Source organism: Vulpes lagopus, chromosome 2, assembly GCF_018345385.1.
Source record: "Vulpes lagopus strain Blue_001 chromosome 2, ASM1834538v1, whole genome shotgun sequence".
In the NCBI taxonomy this organism is placed as follows: Eukaryota; Metazoa; Chordata; class Mammalia; order Carnivora; family Canidae; genus Vulpes; species Vulpes lagopus.
This window is the reverse complement of record NC_054825.1, coordinates 58,709,326-58,727,685: the sequence shown is the minus strand read 5'-3', so window position 1 is coordinate 58,727,685 and position 18,360 is coordinate 58,709,326. Positions and strand designations below refer to the sequence as shown.

At 47.6% G+C, this 18,360-nt stretch overlaps 1 protein-coding gene across 1 annotated transcript in view; it reads right to left on the bottom strand.

Annotated features, from left to right (window-relative positions):
- Positions 1-423: 423 nt before the first annotated feature.
- The window catches only part of ALDH1A2 (aldehyde dehydrogenase 1 family member A2), a 96,293-nt gene continuing 78,356 nt past the window's right edge, over positions 424-18,360 (bottom strand). The window contains exons 8-13 of the mRNA XM_041746174.1: positions 14,534-14,636; positions 12,623-12,807; positions 11,088-11,252; positions 10,262-10,419; positions 9,821-9,895; positions 424-2,253 (exon numbers count right to left, since the gene is read on the bottom strand). Of these exons, the coding sequence (XP_041602108.1) occupies positions 2,181-2,253; positions 9,821-9,895; positions 10,262-10,419; positions 11,088-11,252; positions 12,623-12,807; positions 14,534-14,636 (759 nt within the window). The 3' untranslated portion in view covers positions 424-2,180. The remainder of the gene's footprint in view (positions 2,254-9,820; positions 9,896-10,261; positions 10,420-11,087; positions 11,253-12,622; positions 12,808-14,533; positions 14,637-18,360) is intronic.

The window sequence follows — 18,360 nt, the reverse complement described above, 5'->3', positions numbered from 1 at the left end:
AGCAGGTTGTCAGCTTTTGACTTCATCTCACCACGGTAAATAAAAATAAAGCTACTGCCAAGTGCCATCAGCAATGCGAGCTCTGCCGTGTAGCCCACGACTCTCAGGACTAGGCCCTAAACACTCCTTTACGTTTTAGCTTTCACAGAGGCTGTTTTGAATGAAAACAGTCATCTCATAGATCTCATACCTGATTGCACTTGTTTGCCACACAAAACTGTATGTATTTACAGATCTTAAATAGTGTCAGAAAACAAGGGCCTTGTTTACTCTGCTGCATTCTGGTAAAATACACTCTCGCAGACTTCTGCTCAGTAACCAGAGAAAACAACACAGCTGAAAAACCCAGCAGCTGAGAGAAGGACCCAAGTGTACTCAGTATGACACAAAGATTTATAAACACAACCACATAATCCCAAGGAGTACACAATATAAATGCTTTATTGCTAGCACAGAGGTTTCTTTTTAAGTAAATTAAAAGAAATAAATCTTCATTTTCACATTCTATATTGCAGTCGAAAAGGTAACTAGCTGGTTAATGGGTATGTTCACTTGGACACAGGCTATAGGAGGAGAGCATGACATTCACATGGAAGGATTCAGAAGCATGGCATCTCTCGAGGCATCGGGCCACTGAATGCACTGTCGTTTGTAGAGAACAGCAAATGGAGCTTCCTTTTAAACATCATGAATAGATGAGACTTATAAATAGAAAACTGGTCTGGTGAGAAAGCAGAAACCCATTACATACAGAAGGCTACCTACGTGCGGTCCATATTCCGTGTACTCTAGGTTATGTTTGGTACTTTTAAATAAATGATCTTCATCTAGGTTACAGACTGGATTGGGTTCAGCAACCGGGAAAAGGGAAGGAGGAGAGGAAGGCGACACTGTCTGTCAACGGGTGGGTGAGCTGGAGAGTGGAAGAGGAAGTGCGCGGCTGGGGGAGAGGGAGAGGGACTGCTTTGCCAGGAGGGAAAAGCACGCGTGGATGAGGCACAGCGCGTGACGGCTGAGCGTGGAGCGTGGTCATCGTGGCACGCTGCAGCTCTGCAAATGGAAATGGGAACCTCCGGGCTTGGCCGGATTTTCCAAGGTTACTGCCAGTGGATTTAGGGCACGATAGGCCGGAGTGACACCCAGAGCACTGGGAGTAGCGGTGTAGGTGCAGGGGGGCGGGAGGGAGAGCAGGGGGCAGAAGCAGCCAGTGGAGTCCCTCTGCAGAGACAATTCACTTCATGAGAACTGTCAGCTTGTATTGAAAATGAACTTATTTCTGCAAGGCCCCCAGCATCACCTTTTACCAAATTCTTGAGCCTCCCCGATTCGTTTTGGGGTTGATTGGTAAGAGAGGCTTTGGAAAAAGATCTTATCAATTTATGAAAAACAACCCGCCCCCCTGCCTTATTCCAGAATCACCCAGAAGGAAGTAAACACACACGCACACCCACACACCCTAAAACCCAAGCAGCAAGCTCAGAAGCCGTGAGCTGCACGTGACGATCTCTGGATCTCCATCTTCCTGATCTTTCACTCCAGTCTTGTACGGATGTGAGAAAGCCAGACTGGGTCAAGGAGCACCCCAAGGTCTCAGTTCTTGGTACATCTGCAGCATACCAGCTCCTGGCAGTCTCAGTCTGGTCTGGCTCTAACTAAAACCATTTCATGTTTTGCTTTGAAGAAGTGGATAACATGAAATGGTAATTTGGCTGCAAAACCTTGGAAAATTGTTCCCGGCCCAAACATCTGCCCCAAATGAGCTCAGTTGAGAGATCTCCTTGGACGGGTGGGAGGAGTGGGTGAGTGGGGAGAGGCTGGAAGGGGATAAAGGGAGACAATGGAAAGATGACCTCTCCTCAGGAGGAAAGTTCCTTGGGATTAAAAGGAACTGCCCATCACGACGGAAAGGGGGACTGGAGGTACCTGACAGTGACGCCTCCTGCCTCCGCCCCACTCTCCCCAATATTTGGTATCATGAAGGTGATCCCTTACAGAGTGCCAGGAAACCGTGCCCACACGGTCGGCTTTCGTTATGCGATGATGGCCTGGCCTACGTGTCGTTATTTAAATCTTTAAATAAGGACCGAGTATGGACTTTGGATTCCTGAGAGCCGGGCCCCCCAGGGAGAGCAGAGAGGGAGAGTCCTGCGGGCTGGCCTCCACCGTCCTCCTTGGCCTTCTTAGGAGTTCTTCTGGGGGATCTTTACTGTCACCGTCTTCACCTCGGAGTACTCTCGCAAGCCGAACTCCCCCCTGAAAGGCAGAAACAGGCAGCGTCAGGCACCAGGGCCCCGGCAGCCTGGCGTGGCCCTTCAGCACCTGCTGGCAGCAGCCCTGGGGGTCCAGAGAGAAACGTCTAACGAGTGACCAGCCCAGCCCTCCTCTGAGGAGTGGAGAGCCGTCATGTCACGAGCAGTGACCGGTTCTTTTTTTTTTTTTTTACCAATTTATTATTATTATTATTATTTTTAATATTTTTTATTTATTCATGGCGGGGGGGGGGGGAGGGCAGAGACACAGGCAGGCAGAGGGAGAAGCAGGCTCCATGCAGGGAGCCCGACACAGGACTCGATCCTGGGACTCCAGGATCACACCCTGGGCTGAAGGCAGGCGCTAAACTGCTGAGCCACCCAGGCTGCCCAGGATTTTTTTTTTTTTAAGGTTTTATTTATTTTTTCCTGAGAGAGAGAGAGAGAGAGAGGCAGAGACACAGGCAGAGGGAGAAACAGGCTCCATGCAGGGAGCCGGATGTGGGACTCGATCCCAGGTCTCCAGGATCAGGCCCTGGGCTGAAGGCGGCGCTAAACCACTAAGCCACCGCGCTGCCCGCAGTGACCGGTTCTTAAAGGCAGAGGCCGATCTGTCTTCACAGCACTGCGCGGGAGGGTGCAGCATTCCCAACCACGCCACTGCGTCTCTACCGCGGGCAGCAAGGGCCCTCGAGGACGATGGGTGCTTTCCTCCTCTCAGACCCACTCATGCCGCTGGGCACCCCCCCCCCCGCCCCCGGCGTGGCTGCGTCCCAGTCTCTCCCTAGACACCTAGTCCACCTGGGCTGAAAGAAACAGAGATTTCCAGGCTGCGACGCCCCCTTTTCAATGCTCTGGATTTCCTTTCACTGGTCCTTAGACTTAACAAATGGAAGTGAAGACCCCAAGGCCTAGCAGGGAAGAGCGCAGATCGCCAGCAATGCCTTACAAACAATCCTGCCATGTGCTGCCCGCAGGGGCCCCCCCCCCCCCAGTGGGGGGAAGAGAGAAGAAATCAGAATAACTGACCGTAAGGGAAGTAGTGAGCTGGGTGCCCCCAGACACTGGGTAATGGTTTCGAAGGTGGGAGCTAGGCTCCCTGTCTCCATGGGGCCCTCGGGACACTCCGCACCAGGTCTCTGAGCCCTGCCCTCGGGGTGCCGGGGTGGGGCCCCGCCTCGTGCTCCTTCTCTTCCCCTCTGTCCTCTTCTCATTTCACCACATTTTCAGTGCCCTTTTCCGCTTTTCTTTATTTCATTGTAAAATCAAGCACATTCTTCTCCTTTTTTCTTTTAAAAACTGAATTTTCCTTTTTTTTTAAAAAAAGATTTTATTTATGTATTCATGAGACAGAGAGAGGCAGAGACACAGGCAGAGGGGGAAGCAGGCTCCCTGCGGGGAGCCCGATGTGGGACTCAATCCCAGGACCCCAGGATCACACCCTGAGCCGAAGGCGGACGCTCAACTGCTGAACCACCCAGGTAGGTGCCCCCACCTCCATCCTTTTTAAAGTCAGTCCTCAGTGGGGCTTTTCCTGGCTCTCTAGGTAGGAGGTGCTCCTCCCTCCACGTTCACAGAGCACCTTGTGTGCACCCCTGCCACGGCCGGCCTCTATCTGCGGGAAGGGCTGCCCAAGCCTGTCTCCTCCCAGGGACTTGGAGTTTGCTGCCCCTGCTTTCTGCCCTCACCGAACCCAGTGGGCAGCCTGCAGCATCACGCTCCAGTGGCACCCTGGAAGGAAGGAAGGGAGGGAGGCTCTCCTTCCCACACTCCCCCATCCCCAGTTTTAGCCTGTTGATATACCACCTCTGCCAGGAATGAACAGAAGAACACTTAGAGATATATCTGAACAAGAAAATATTAATAAGGGCTGTTTTTAAAAAAGAGTCACAGATGGGGTGCCTGGGGGGGCAGTTGGTTAAGCGGCCAACTCTTGGTTTTAGGTAGGTTCCTGGTCTCAGGGGCGTGAGATGGAGACTCGGGTCGCTCTCTGTGCTCAGCATGGAGTCCGCTTGGGAATCTCTCCTCCTGTGTCCCTCCCCCCCTGCTCTCTCAATAAATAAATAAATCTTGGGCAGCCCGGGCGGGGGGGGGGGGGGGGGCGCTCAGCGATTTGGCGCCGCCTTCAGCCCAGCGCGTGATCCTTGAGACCCGGGATCGAGTCCCACGTCGGGCTCCATGCATGGAGCCTGCTTCTCCCTCTGCCTGTGTCTCTGCCTCTCTCTCTCTGTGTCTCTCATGAGTAAATAAGATCTTTAAAAAAAAATCTTTAAAAAAGGAGTCATGTATGAAAGATAGGATGTTACCGTAACTGGTCTTTACAATCAAGACCTGCTGTAAATGATTCATTCTTCCTTCCAGAAACCCCCTGCCTTGCACAAGGCTCCAGTCACTTTGCCAACAGCAGCAGCACCTCTGAGCACCGAGGTCACCTGAGTCGTTGCACCTGTGCCCTCCCCACCAGGATAGGAGAGGCAGCTTCGGAGGGACCGGGGCACCTGTGCTCTTCTCTCATCTGTGGCGACCACCGTTCTTGCTCACGGGAATGAGAATAAATCTGGGATTGTCCCACTCAGTATCAGCTTCCCTCATGAGCTCCTTCCAGGCCCTGAGTCTTTATTACCAGCTTAGCTTTGGCTCTCTCGGGACTTTTTCCTGCCCTTGGGCAATTCTCAAAGTGCCTCTTCATCATGGACATCATCTGCCTCCTGTTTGAAGTGAGGTCACTCCCTTCTTTTTTCCCAGCTTGTGCACGCACATGGGGCAGACCCCAAATCATCTCCTCCCACTCAGATCTCTAAGTCGGTTGTGAGAAGTGTAAGGAAGCCTGCAGAGTCAGAGTGTGGTGGCATGGTGGCTTTCAGGTGGGACGACAGGGTCCCCTAATCCCTGGGTGCAATGGGAAATCATCGAGGACTGGAGGAGCTGCTCCCCTGGGTCCCGGGCAGCCTTGTGCCACCACGGTGCTCCGAGGATGAGGAGTGGACTCAGGTCTGCCACAGAAACAACCCTGGGGCTGGGGGGCAACAGGCAGGAATGTCGGCTCAGCTCTGCCACTGGCTGGCTGTGTGGCTCCAGGCAAGCCACCCCGTCCCCTTGGCACCCGGTCATCTCTCAGACTTACGGAAACACAAGGATCACCCTTGGAGCTTGCTTACATTGTGGATTCCTGACCATCCCCACCAAAGACTCTGTCCCAGTAGGTCTGGGGAAGAGCCCAGGAGATTATGATGCAGGTGGTTATTTGGGCCACCCTTTGAGAAGCGCTGTTGGAAAGTCTCCGAAGGCCCCACATTCAGATTCCTCAGCTATTTCGCCATCTCATTCCGGGGGCTTTCTCTCAAATCTAACTTAATCCGGTTAAATTCCACAGTTATGGAAGAACAGCACTAGAGTGCAAAAGCATACACACTGCTCTTGCTGCACCCCGATCTCTTGGTCCGGTCGCCTCCACAGCCCCACAGTGCGCCTGGGCAGACGCACGCTCCGACGCCTGTATTCCCGCTTCTGAGCCAGACTGGCTTATATTCCCTACCATGAACCAAACCTGGCATACCTACAAGTAAGGTAAGATGTTAGATTTGGGGGTCTCTGAGCCAGCTATTTTAGGAAATCACTCCTAAAACAAAGAGGGATTTCTACATAGGATGTATACATCCCTGCTCTTTTTTTTTTTTATAAATTTTTTTATTTATTTATGATAGTCACAGAGAGAGAGAGAGAGGCAGAGACACAGGCGGAGGGAGAAGCAGGCTCCATGCACCGGGAGCCTGATGTGGGATTCGATCCCGGGTCTCCAGGATCGCGCCCTGGGCCAAAGGCAGGCGCCAAACCGCTGCGCCACCCAGGGATCCCTACATCCCTGCTCTTTTCTTTGCCTTACAGCAACATTTCTCAGAGCGCGGTCTCCAGACCACCTGCACCGGAATCATTCCAGAAGCTTGTTAGTAGCATAGATCCTCAGTCTTAGCCCAGATTTACTGAAGCAAAAAATTTCTGAGAGTTGGTCCCCAGATAAGCAGTCTCAGCAAGCCCCTTCGCCCAGACTGCATGTGACTTTCTGTGCACACGCATGCATGTATGTATCTATGGGCACACATGCATGCATGCAGACATGCAAACTTGGGAAGCCCTTATTTAGAATATCCTAATAAGCTTCTCATCTTCAAGGCCTGTGTCCTTAGTTTTTAAAATGCTGAGGTCCACAGCTTTCTTTCCATGCTCCCAGTTTGTGACATGTATTTACAGCTTGGCTCGGGGAAGCTTAAAAGAGGAGTAAGGGAGGGGGCAGGGAGAGTGAAACAGGGGGAACTGGCTGAAGGGTGGGCCTGAGGTTAGCGAGTCCCCTCTGTGACCCTGGGAATCAGAGATGGGCCCATCAGGTAATCTGCAGATGGCAGCCTCAGGGGCTCCCACAGCCCACACGCCCATTGCCCACCTTGGAGCTTGTTTGCACAAAGGGCTACTTCTCGTCTCTATGCCTCCGAGAGATGGGCAAAGGAGTGCCAGGGACCAGAGCCACATGGGGTTTGTGAGGCCATGAGATGAACAATACTGTCCGAAGGAAGGTAAGAGGAATTTCTGGGATGGCCGTGAGGAGGAAGATTGGGGAACCAGGATAGGGAAAGTTTTTTTATTTGAAGACTTTGAGACCATTCTAAGTCATTTAAGGAAGAAAAAAACATGTTTTGGGAGCAAGTAGGGACAAAGAACCATATCGTTTAGACAAGATGAAGTGAGTCTCATCAAAGAGAACTGTTATTTTTTAACTGTACTGGGAAGGCCAAATGACTATGGCACCAAGGAGGTAAGTTGAGAAAGGCTGCTTTTCAGTCTCTTGGGCCACTGCTCTCCATATGGGCCTGACATAGTCAAACTATCTCCTGGGCCATTCCAGGCAAGGGTAAGGTTTCTATGGGAAGAGACTGGACCCGGACAATGTCACAAGCCTGAATCCTGTCCATGTTGAGGGTCCAGGGCTAGCCTGGGACAAGCTCTATCAACCAGCAATTATTGATTATATTTTATGCCCATGATTCACCCTCTTAATGATCTGTAATAAAGCAGTCAGTGTGAGCAGCATTCCCAGAGCCAGTGATTGTCCTAACATTTCAGAGACCAGGAAAGCACACAGAATACCAATATAAATGCAGGTAGGGTAGGTTCTATAAATATTCCCATTTTAGAGATGAGAAAACAGAGGCTTAGTGAGATTAAGTAAATTGTCTAAGGTTGCACAGGTATTAAGCAATAGAGCCAGGATATATATCTTTAGCAATGTGATTCTAGAAACTCTGCTCTTAGCCTTACAGCTATGCTTAACTTATATAGTTTAATGGCTAAGAGCTAGAAATTACCAGCTGAACTATCTGAATCGTATGTAAATCCTCTGTGCCGGTCTTAGGGGTTCACTGTACTTTGTCCCAACACCATAATTATTTCTCCCACAATACCTCTACTCACTCTTCCCCCACTCCTACCTCGCTTTGCCCACCAACCCTGCAAATTATTCCTCTCCATCTACCCCAATGTTGCTCTCCGTTAAAGGCCAATTCAAATCCCTATATTTGATCCTACTTAAAGGTTTTCCAGGCTTCTATAGTTCACAATGATCTCCCCTATCCCTGAACTACTTTATGACTTCACGGTCTTCCCTGGAATTTTTCTGACTCTTTTAATGTTGTATATTTCATTTATCCAGCAATGTCAAGTGCTTTGATGAGCCACATCTTCCCCCACGAGCCAAGCACTCAATACTACAGCAGACTGACCATGAACTGGCACTGGCTCATGCAAGGATACATTCAATAACGGCGGAGTGAACAGACATGAGGATGTTTCCTTTTGGGAGTCACAGGATTTAAGAAACATGGAACCAGCCTCCTTTGAAGAGGAAGGAAAATGGTGAGGTCTTTGTTTTTTCTTTTTGTTTTGTTTTTGAGAAAGAGTGAGTGTGTGAGCTGGGGCAGAAGGGGCGGAGGAAGAGGGAGAGAGAGAGAAAATCTCAAGCAGAATCCACGCTCAGCTCAGAACCCAATACGAGGCTCGATCTGACAACCCTGAGATCATGATGTGGGCTGAGTCAGACACTTAACTGAATGGACCACCCAGGCACCCCAGGGGGAAATTTAAAAAAAAATTTTTTATTATGGGGAGGGACGTGTCAGTTCAGGAAGACCCTGGCTGACCTGGGTCAGCCTCTGAATGTCACTTAAAAAATCCATTTATATATGAAGGCTGCAAATAAAATCCCCTTGAGTGTAATTTACCTCCACTACTATCCCATTTTCCAGGTCCTCTGCCTCTCAGGACTCTTCCCAGCTCTGATCTCTTCCTTGAAGAGTCTGTGCACCTGGCCCCCCTGCTTCCTTGGCTGGATATCACAGGAGTCACTGAAACCGACATTCAAACTCCACATCGGCCACTTACTGGCTGTGTGACCTGGGCAAGCTGCTTAGCTAGTGTAAGCCTCAGTTCCCCACCCGAACCACGGTGGGTGGGAAGGTAAGTGTATCTATCCCACTCTGTCGTCGTGACAATCAAATGAGACATCAGGAAAGAAGCTAACATAAAGCCATACACAGAGCAGGCATTTAATGGTATCTATCATTGTTACTGTGATCCTTGGGGCAGGTCTTCTTCCTCTAGTCTTTGCCAGGACATCCTCTACTGGCCAGGGATCTCTGCCTTAAAACCTCCGGGATCTCCTCAGCTCCCACAGAATGTCTAAGCCCTCTGAGACTGAGTTTAAAACCACCTTCCCACTTGTGCCTTCGGCAAGTCCCCCCCAGCCATCCTACATCCAAAGTCCTGTGGTCCCAGCTTCAGACAACCTACCGGAGCAGAACGGGGGACAAAAGTGAGGGGCTTGGGAAGTCAATGGTAACCAATATTCAGCCCAGAAGCAGCAGGAATGGTGGGGGGGAATAAGGCGTGTTCTAGAGCTCACAGCTGCAGCAATTTTGCTATGGGGGAATGAGAATAAGCAAGAAATCCTGATTTTACGGAAAGCCTCTTCATTTTTGAATGTCAGTTAAGGATTTTAAAATGTTGTGAGGCAAAACGAAAAGTTTCTGCAGGCCAGATTTGTCCTTGGGCTGGCAGTGGGTGACCTATGTTTGAAACACCAAACTCCCTGATGTTCTGTATTTGCTGTGCCTTCATGCCTTTGTTCCTGCGACTCCCTCTACATGGAAGGACTGCCCCCCAAACACTGAAATGGGATTTGCTCTGTGAAGTCTTCTCTGACCCCATCAGGCAAAATCAATGGATTGTTTCCTCTGTACTTGCAAGATGTCTGGCACATTCCCATCAAGAAAGTAGCCCCGACTTTATGAACTAGATGGTATATTAATTTTTAGCCATCCCCATGTAAGAGAAGTGACTTGTGTGTTATTGACCTTTGTGATATGGAGTGCAGTGCTTCGTTTATAGCAGTGTGCACTCAACAAAATGTTTGTTTAGTGAATGGATGAGAGTAAGAGAATTAAACAATTGTTTGCAAACTCCTCTAGCCTGATATTTGCGCAATCCCTGTTTCTCTGCAGGCGCCACCAACTTTGGCCACTTACATTTCTCTCCCATTTCCAGACATCTTGAATCCCCCAAAGGGGCTCTGGGCATTTAAGGCATTGTAACAATTGATCCTAAGAGAAGGAAACATAGTACCGTTAGTATGAATCTGCTTGCTCAGAAGTAGTTATTTATATAATTACTAAGTATAGTTAAATGTATATGCCACAGCATAATATTTCTTTTAAAAGTTTTATTTTTTAATTCCCTTTTTTTGCATACGAAATATTTATAATTTAAAATTTGCTGTCATTTCCTGACCTAGCTGGTAAGGAGTGTATATCCCTTCTCAGGGTGAAGGCTGGCTGCCTTCCTTCTTTCCCTCCCCCTGGGAGGATATGCTTATTTCACCCACATTCCAGAGATTATGAGGCCCCTACGCCCTACGCTACCAATGGCTTGCATTATGGCCAGAGCCATGAGGCTGACTCTGCTCTTACCAAACAGTCCCAGCTTGCATTGCAGAAGACACTGTGAGGGCCTTGTTGATGTCGTTAGTGAAGACGGCTGCTACAAGTCCAAAGTCTGAGTTATTGGCTCTTTCGATAACTTCATCCATAGTCTTAAACCTCAGAATTTCCTGAACAGGGCCAAAGATCTGCAACAAAATCATGGGACCCAACATGGGGTTGCTCTGCCATCCTTTACTTACTTGCTTTCCGCATTTCAAAGCCAGTTTGCTCTGCCTTCATTATTTAAATGACATTTAAGTTGTAGCAACACAGAACTGTAAAAGATCTCAAACTGGCCAGAACGGGATTACACAGGAGTCTAACCTTAGGGTCCATTTAACGCCCTTCTCCACCACCCTCCCTGACAACGCTGCCTTCTCTGTGATTCCCCAGACACTGCTCCAGAACTCAGGACCACTGCTCTAGACTGCTGGCTGGTGTGTTCCTGGTCCCTCTCTCACACAAATGTGAGGCTGCTTGGATGCTTTCTTCTCTTGATGAACAACTTAGTAACCCACGTTTGAAGGAACTGAACTGTCGCCAGCACATTGCTAGGGCGAATGATGGGCTATTATGATTGTCCTCTCGGCTAATAATAATTGCAATCGTACAGCATGTCACCCAGCCTCCATCTAGCTTGTTTGCCTTCTGATTTAACATTTTCTTGAAAACAGGATTTTCACAGCCATGTTTAGTGCTGTTACAGAATGTATATAAAACATAAAGAGCCCAAACCATAATATCATCTGCAGGAAATGCTCTGGAAGCTGTCCCAAGAAAGGTGTGGCTTTTGTTAGATCCCCATTTTTGATACCTCCTCCTTGGCAATGCGCATATCATCGGTGACGTTGGAAAACACTGTGGGCTCGATGAAAAACCCCTTACGGCCCAGGCCTTTGCCGCCACATTCCAGCTTGGCACCCTCAGCCACACCACTCTGGATGAGTTCCAGGATCTTGTTGTACTGTTTCTTATCAATCTACAAAAGAAATTTTCTAATGACTCTGTGTAAAGTCTTCTATGAAAACAGAAATGTGTACTCAAGGATCTCTCATTTGTGATTTTTTTCAAAGCTCCATTATATCTTGTTGGGTTATGTGGAACTGCTGCCATTTAGCCATTTTTTTAAGGGGAAAAAAAATGGTGACTTTGTATAGGTCAACCTAATGTATTGAGAATTCCAATAAATGTACTGCCCTGATGATCCTGCCACATCAGAAGGACCAGATGAAGATTTAGACAATGTTTCTAAATGATGGAGAAACTGGCTAATTGATTATTTGCAGCTTCTAAATGGGGAAAGACTGACAACTATAACCAAATGAACAGTTCAACAAGTACTGATACTAAAAAAATGAAAACAATAGGTAAACTATATGGTGCTCCAAATCCTATTGGGGTCTATTTTTAATGGAGCTCCTATTACACATTTAGAGGAAAAGGTTAAGTAGAAAAAGCAAGGACTAGCTTCCTATTTCATAAAATAAGGTTAGTCTTGCCCTCCACCAAGTCATAGTCATCACTCCATTATTATGGTAAATACAAAAACCTAAATTCATTTGAGTTTGAATTGCTCCACTAGAACATCAATCCTCTTTCAAATGGTCCCCAAACCTAGATGTTGTTTCTTATCGGGAAGACCCATATGCTAGAGATCCACATGCAATCTGATCCAAATATCCTTTAACTGTAGACAGATCTACAGTTTAAAATTAAACCAGAATTCTACCTGGAAATATGCTTTGATGACTGTGGAGAACCTGCAGAGCCAAACAGTATGGACTGCGGGGACTTACGGGGCCCTCCCCACCCCCATCACAAGAAGCATTCAGAGTAAGAGATAACCACACAGCAGAGGGGTAAGTAGACAGCCCTCTAGTTCTTATACATTCACAAGCCACGAGTGACCTCCCCAAAGTAGGTCAGGTTGGCAGAGAGATTCCTGAGCCACTGATGAAAGGGTAAAGGGCTCTGAGAAAGGCTCTCCATGACTGTGGCATCTGTAGGGATGTCTTGAAGGCCAGTGGTTAGGCCCGGGACTGGGGTCTCAGGCCAACATCCATTTTGTCATGCTCAGGACTTTCTTTAGAACTAAGAGCTCCAGTTTACCCCCAAAGTTCAAAGTATCCTTGAGGCAATCTTAATCCCTTGACGTTTCAGAGAGAAAGTTTAGAAAGGGCAAGGGAAGCATTAGGATAAGCAATGCCTCCCCAGTGACGTTTCCAGTCATGAAGACGGGGTGGAAGAGTAAGCAGGGAGTGGAGAAAGAAGTTGTTTCTGGGGTCCCACTAGAGTGTCTGGTGCTCACCAGGGATAAGAAAAGAAAGGGAATGTTTATGATTTCTCTACCTGGGGTCCCTGCTCAGTGGTGGGATCAAAGGGACTCCCCACTATGCGCCTCTTGGCCCGCTCCACACTTCTTCTGACAAACTCCTCATAGATGGACTCCTCCACAAAGATGCGAGACCCCGCGGTGCAGCACTGGCCTTGGTTGAAGAACACCCCCTGGTGAGCCTGCTCCACAGCGTAGTCCACTGCAAGAGGAAACAGCCGCGTCCTCAGCTCTAGTTCACCTGCAGAGGGGTCCGTCTCTGGAGTTGCCTCCCTTCCCTCTCCCAGAGCCTCGGGTATAATGCCACGCTCACCACAGAGCGTAACGGTAAGTTGGCAGCACAGGGGAAAGGCCTGGATTGAGAACACAATCCAGGGAAGTTCTAACTAGATCCTGACATTACTTGCTATGTGAACTTGGAACCTGGACAGCTTCACTTCTCTGAGTCTCTTTCTTCTGTAAAAAGGGGGGCTGGACCACAGCATCTAGAACAAGAGTCCCAAGTCCCCATATGCCAAGAGGCTAAGCAGATAATGTAATGGTATGAATCTGCCAGCTAGTAAAAGAATCTGATGGAGACTCAGAAGGAAAGCCACTGCATCTGGCTGTTGCTATGCATGACTGTACACCACTGGGTGCCAGATATCCAATTTTAAGAAAAAACAGAAATCAGGATTTTTAATGTGTAGTTTTTATTTTTTAAAATGCTGTGTGACATTTAAACAGGTAAACGTACGTTTGCCCTGCTTTTGGTCTGGGGACTGCCAGCTTGCAATCCTTGATCTATAGAGCCTTGCAGCTGTATGTTTAACTAGTATTGTGCTGAATTAAACTGTAACCGTAATGGATCTTCTTGAAACACACCAAATTTCCTCTACATTTACATGGAATTGTATAGCAGCACGTAATTCCTTCATCTCAGAGCTTATACTTCAAGAGAGGACTAATCTGGTGTGTGCTGGTTGCTAAATGACTGACTGAATCCATCAGTCACTCATCAATCAATCAATCAATCATGTCAATAGAGGGCCTACTGCCCAAGAGAAATTTAGGTGTGACAGTTCCGATCCTTCTGACAACTAGCATGAAGCTGATGCTGTACTTTTCACAGACTCTGAGCTGGGGCTGAAAGTCAAGCAATCTGCTTTCTGCTTTCTGACCTCTCCAGAGGTGAAAAAGTAAGCAGCCCTGCCTGGTGGGAGGAGAAGGAAGAAAAAGAGGTGTTGAGAGAGATTTTGAATTTTTATTCCTTGGAAAGCTTTTCTAAACAGAAAGACCACACCTATGCAGAGTGGCCTGGAGGGCCTCCTGCCTGGAGACATGGGCTTTCCTAAGTGACTGCTCCACGCTGCCATAAAGTCCTACCTTCAAGGCTTGACCACCTCCAATTTAGGCCCATTCATACAGAACTGACCAAAGTGCTAGTCATTCTGGCTGGAAGTCATGGAAGCAGCAGAGGATGGAAGGACTAAACAGAGGAGGGGCTGTGGCTCTGGGAAAATGTTGGCAGGGCTAGTGAACTAGAACTTTACTTAATGATCTACAAAGCCACCAGACACAGTTGAGAAGTTTCAGATTTCTTGAATCCAGGCAGAGAGGGTATATTTCAGGTGTTCAGAGGCTTAGACCATTGCTCTTTCCACTACACAGCACTATGTAAGCCTTCACCTCTTCTACCCTTCTCTACAGTGTCTCGGAGCCAAAGCAGCTCAGTAGCGTCTAGAAAACAAACTCTGGCCAGCTGTCAACTAGCAAATGCTCTTTCCCAATACTAAATTCTTTGCCCCTGAGGAGGAAGGGACTAGATTCTTCTACTTGAAGCTTCTTAGCTTCATGGATCTTTCTCTTAGTGTCCTGTCAAAACTAGAGATTCAAAAGAGCACCGAAGGAGTGTACTGGGATTTGTATGAGATCCATGGTTGACTTACAATCAGCATCAGCAAAAATAATATTGGGACTTTTCCCTCCAAGTTCCAGAGTTACTCGCTTCAAGTTACTTCTTCCAGCTGCTTCTTGGATAAGCTTTCCAACCTGAAACAAAGGAAATAGAGGGGGATTTTGTACACCTTGCAGCTGAGACAGTCAAAGGCCAACGTCAACTACGAGCAGTAGTGGGAGGCAGTGGTGATGGATTCTGCAAGGCAAACCAGCCCCGTGGACGACACAGGAATAGTTCCTGTGGTCAACTTGGCCAAGGTGGGTGGACAAGATACAAGTCAGCTGGGATGCAGTTTAATGTCTGTGGTGAAGTGATTTGGAAGACTGCTTTAGTTTCATGATGGAAAGAGCACTGAAAAGGGGTTTAATCTGGAATCTTAATCATCGAATGATTTTTCTAAAGGCAACTGGCAGGCAAAATGTGACTAGAGGTTTTCCACCACTGCACTGTGGCTTGTGGCTTTGGACTCTAATCTCCAAAAAAAAGCCAACTGGCTCCACATGAAAGACATGATGAATATAAAACAAACTCTTCATGCATTTACAAAAATGCCAGGTATGTCTTTAATCACATGGTTCAAAGAAAATATAGATGTTACTACACCTTTGCCTCTCCCTGGGTCTATAAGTAAAAGGATTCCAGACAGCTGAGCATCTGTCTATATGAGTGCACTGCCTATTTACTTAGAAGCCAAGCAAACAATAGGCTGGGTTGGAGACAGCATTTACTACTGTGTAAACTCACATTTCTAATGAAATTGCAAGTGTTGAAATGGAAACCGTAGTGTACCACCTACAGCCTCCCTTCAAGGAAGAACACATTGATTGCCTCGGTGAGTAGAAGTGCTGTCAACTCCTTCAGAGTCTGCCTCAGAGGAAGAGTGTTTCCTTGCCCAAGAGCATATCCTTCCCGGGGTGGCCTATCCACCGGTGGCAGGGTATAAAGGCCCTTTCAGCTCACCACAGGATAGCTCCAGAGGACCATCTATGCTCCTCCATGCTGCATGTTGTTGGCAGAAGCTGCCGGGCCAGCACTGCAGCTCAGTTTCCCCTTGTGCCTACTCCCCTTCAGCAGCGATCCCCAGTAAATAATCTGCATGGCAAACTCCATCTCAGCAACCACTTCCGGAGAACCTGACTTGTAATGGCGTGCTGTTCGACTATGGGGTAGAGGTCACATTATGGAAAATGCCATACAGCCCACATGGGTGGTTGGCTCTTGTTGAGATGAAAAATTCTGCTTTTGCCTAGAATCCTACAAATGTAAAATATCTTAAAAGCCTGGAGAAGAGAAATGCTACACTTCAGTCCCTCCTGCCCCTGTTGAAATCCTTTAGTAGGACTGTAACTCCTCAGGTAGTATAGTCCTGGTTGAGAGAAAAGGCTCTGGGGCCTGAAAGTTTTATGGATTTTATCACCTACCAGCTGTTTGACCCTGGGAAATTTATTTAACTTCTCTGAGCTTCAGTTCCCTCCTCTGTAAATGGGACTCAAATTTGTATCTACCTCAAGAATCCAGTTGTCCTTAGGATTAAGAGAAGAAATTTGGCCCTTAAGACTGAGCCTGGTACACAGTAAGTAGCCACACATGATAACTACACGTGGGCAGGAGAAGCCAGGGCCCCTCTTTCGCATTCAATGCAGAGAAATGGAGGTCACTGTTAAAAAGGAGTTACTGCTGCTAGACTTTCCGAAGCAGGTCTCCTCCACACCCCTCAAACTGCCTCTGTAAATCAACTACTACAAGAAAATCCTGGGGAAAGGATCTGACTTCCCTCAGTCTCCAATATTACTCATTCACTGGATTAAATGCTTTTATGTTTTTATTATTACCCTCCCTCATGGCAAAAAAAAAATGTAGAAAATATACTTTCATTCTGAGAAAACCTAACCATGGGGGGAAAAATAGTGATGTCTTTGAAAAAGCTGGAACTAGAGTTTTCATTGCAGGATAATGCTAGTCTCTAAAGGGTTAAAAAGTACTAACATGTGGCCCTAAAGATTACTGGGGGGGGGGGGGCATGAGCCCACCAGCCAGATGGCCCTTCTCCCGTCTTGCCAGCTTGTCTGTCTTCTACCTCAAGGTAAGGTCCCTGGGAAGACAGGTGAATAAAGGCCCTGTTCTCAGGCAAACAAGCTCCCTCTCCCTCTCGTTCAGGAAGAAAATACAGGTATACAATGGAAAGGAGAATCTAGAGCTCCGTTCTGGCAAGAGAGCAGCAATCAGGTGACAGTTATGACTGATGCCTGAGAGCCCCAGCGAGAGGGGAAACCTGTATGTAGGGCAGCTGGGACAGCAGCCACAGGGAGTCCCTGGCTGGGCTATCCTCTGTGACCACCTGTTCTCCCGAGGAATTCTAGGGCTCTTGGCTCTCTCTGCGCTGAGGAATCCATATTCACTGCTGGGGACTCATCCTGAAGTCCAGGAAGGTAAACAGGCAAGTGTTTTCTCAAAGAAAGCGGTCACTGGAATTCACAAACTGATTATGAATTATAATAAAAAACTAACATTTACTGAGTCATTCTGTCAGACATTTACATGTATAAGTCTCTCAAAAACCTTTCACTGTAGGTACTATCTCATTTTATCAATGACCAAACTTAAGAGTCAGAAGTCAATGGATGTCACCAGGTTACCCAGCAGGTGGCTGCAGAGCCTGTCAGACCCCAGGCAGACTATGCCAGGACACACACAGAGCGGATGACTCCCTCTATGCGCCTCCCTCTCCTTCAACTTTCTGCCCTTTCTGCTCTCCTTTCTGTACTTACCGAGCATCTAAATTGTGCCGCATGCCACCGAAAACCTGTCCGTGAACCCCAAATTGATTTTAAAGTGGGAGGAACAGCACCTTTTGTAGCTACAAATGATGGTCACAAACCATCAGTTGCAAAGCCTGTATTTTGCCTTCAGACTGACATTAAAAAACAAGCAAAAGCAAGGAGAGATCACGGGTTCCACACACACATCTATTCACTGAATAAATGTCTGAGGCTGGTAAAGGGCATGCTGGCCCAGCTGGCATCACACTTCTGTTAGCCCTACTCCCTGACATTAATCAAAAAGTTCTAGGGGTTGGTGTTATTTGTGACTACAAATGTTGTCCAGTGATTATTTTCATGGCTACAGTAACTATACAAAAACCTTGCTCAGTGTATGGTCATCAGAGAATACCTAAGAATAATTTTTCCTGTGTCAGTGCTTTGCCAGCCTTTCCTTAGAAACCAAATTTGTGCTAAACATTGCAAGGCAAATCTCAGATGAATAATGCCTTTCCTCTTCATCTTTGGAAGAAGGTCAAGTTGCAGCTCAGCCTCAAGAAACAACTGGATGTGTTAGGCCATGGGAGAACCATTCCCACTAGAATAGCCTCAGGACAGGACACTCTGAGAAAACCCAGTTTTCACTGGTCCCCTTCATTCAACACATATTCCTGTTCTACTTTGTGCCAGGTGCAGTGTGGGGCACAGTCCTGTACCAGGAAGGAACTCACAGCTAAGAGGACTGCCGTATAAACCTAGTAGGTGCTCAGTTAAGTGCAGCTTTGAGTTTCACTTGGAGAAATATCTGAGTCAGATTTAATATTAGATCTGAGCAGATGGGATTATGGTTCTGCAGTAGTTTGTTATAAGCCAGTCAGAGCACTCTGGTCCTTATGTACAGAACTGCACTTTGGAGATGTACTATTACTCACGAATTCTCTCTGGGAGAGAGAGGGTAAATGACCCCAAATGGGAGGCACTCCTCATTAGCATTACCAAAAAGGGAAAAGAGATGATGGACAGGAGAACAGATACAACTCCAAAGCAACAGATTTTT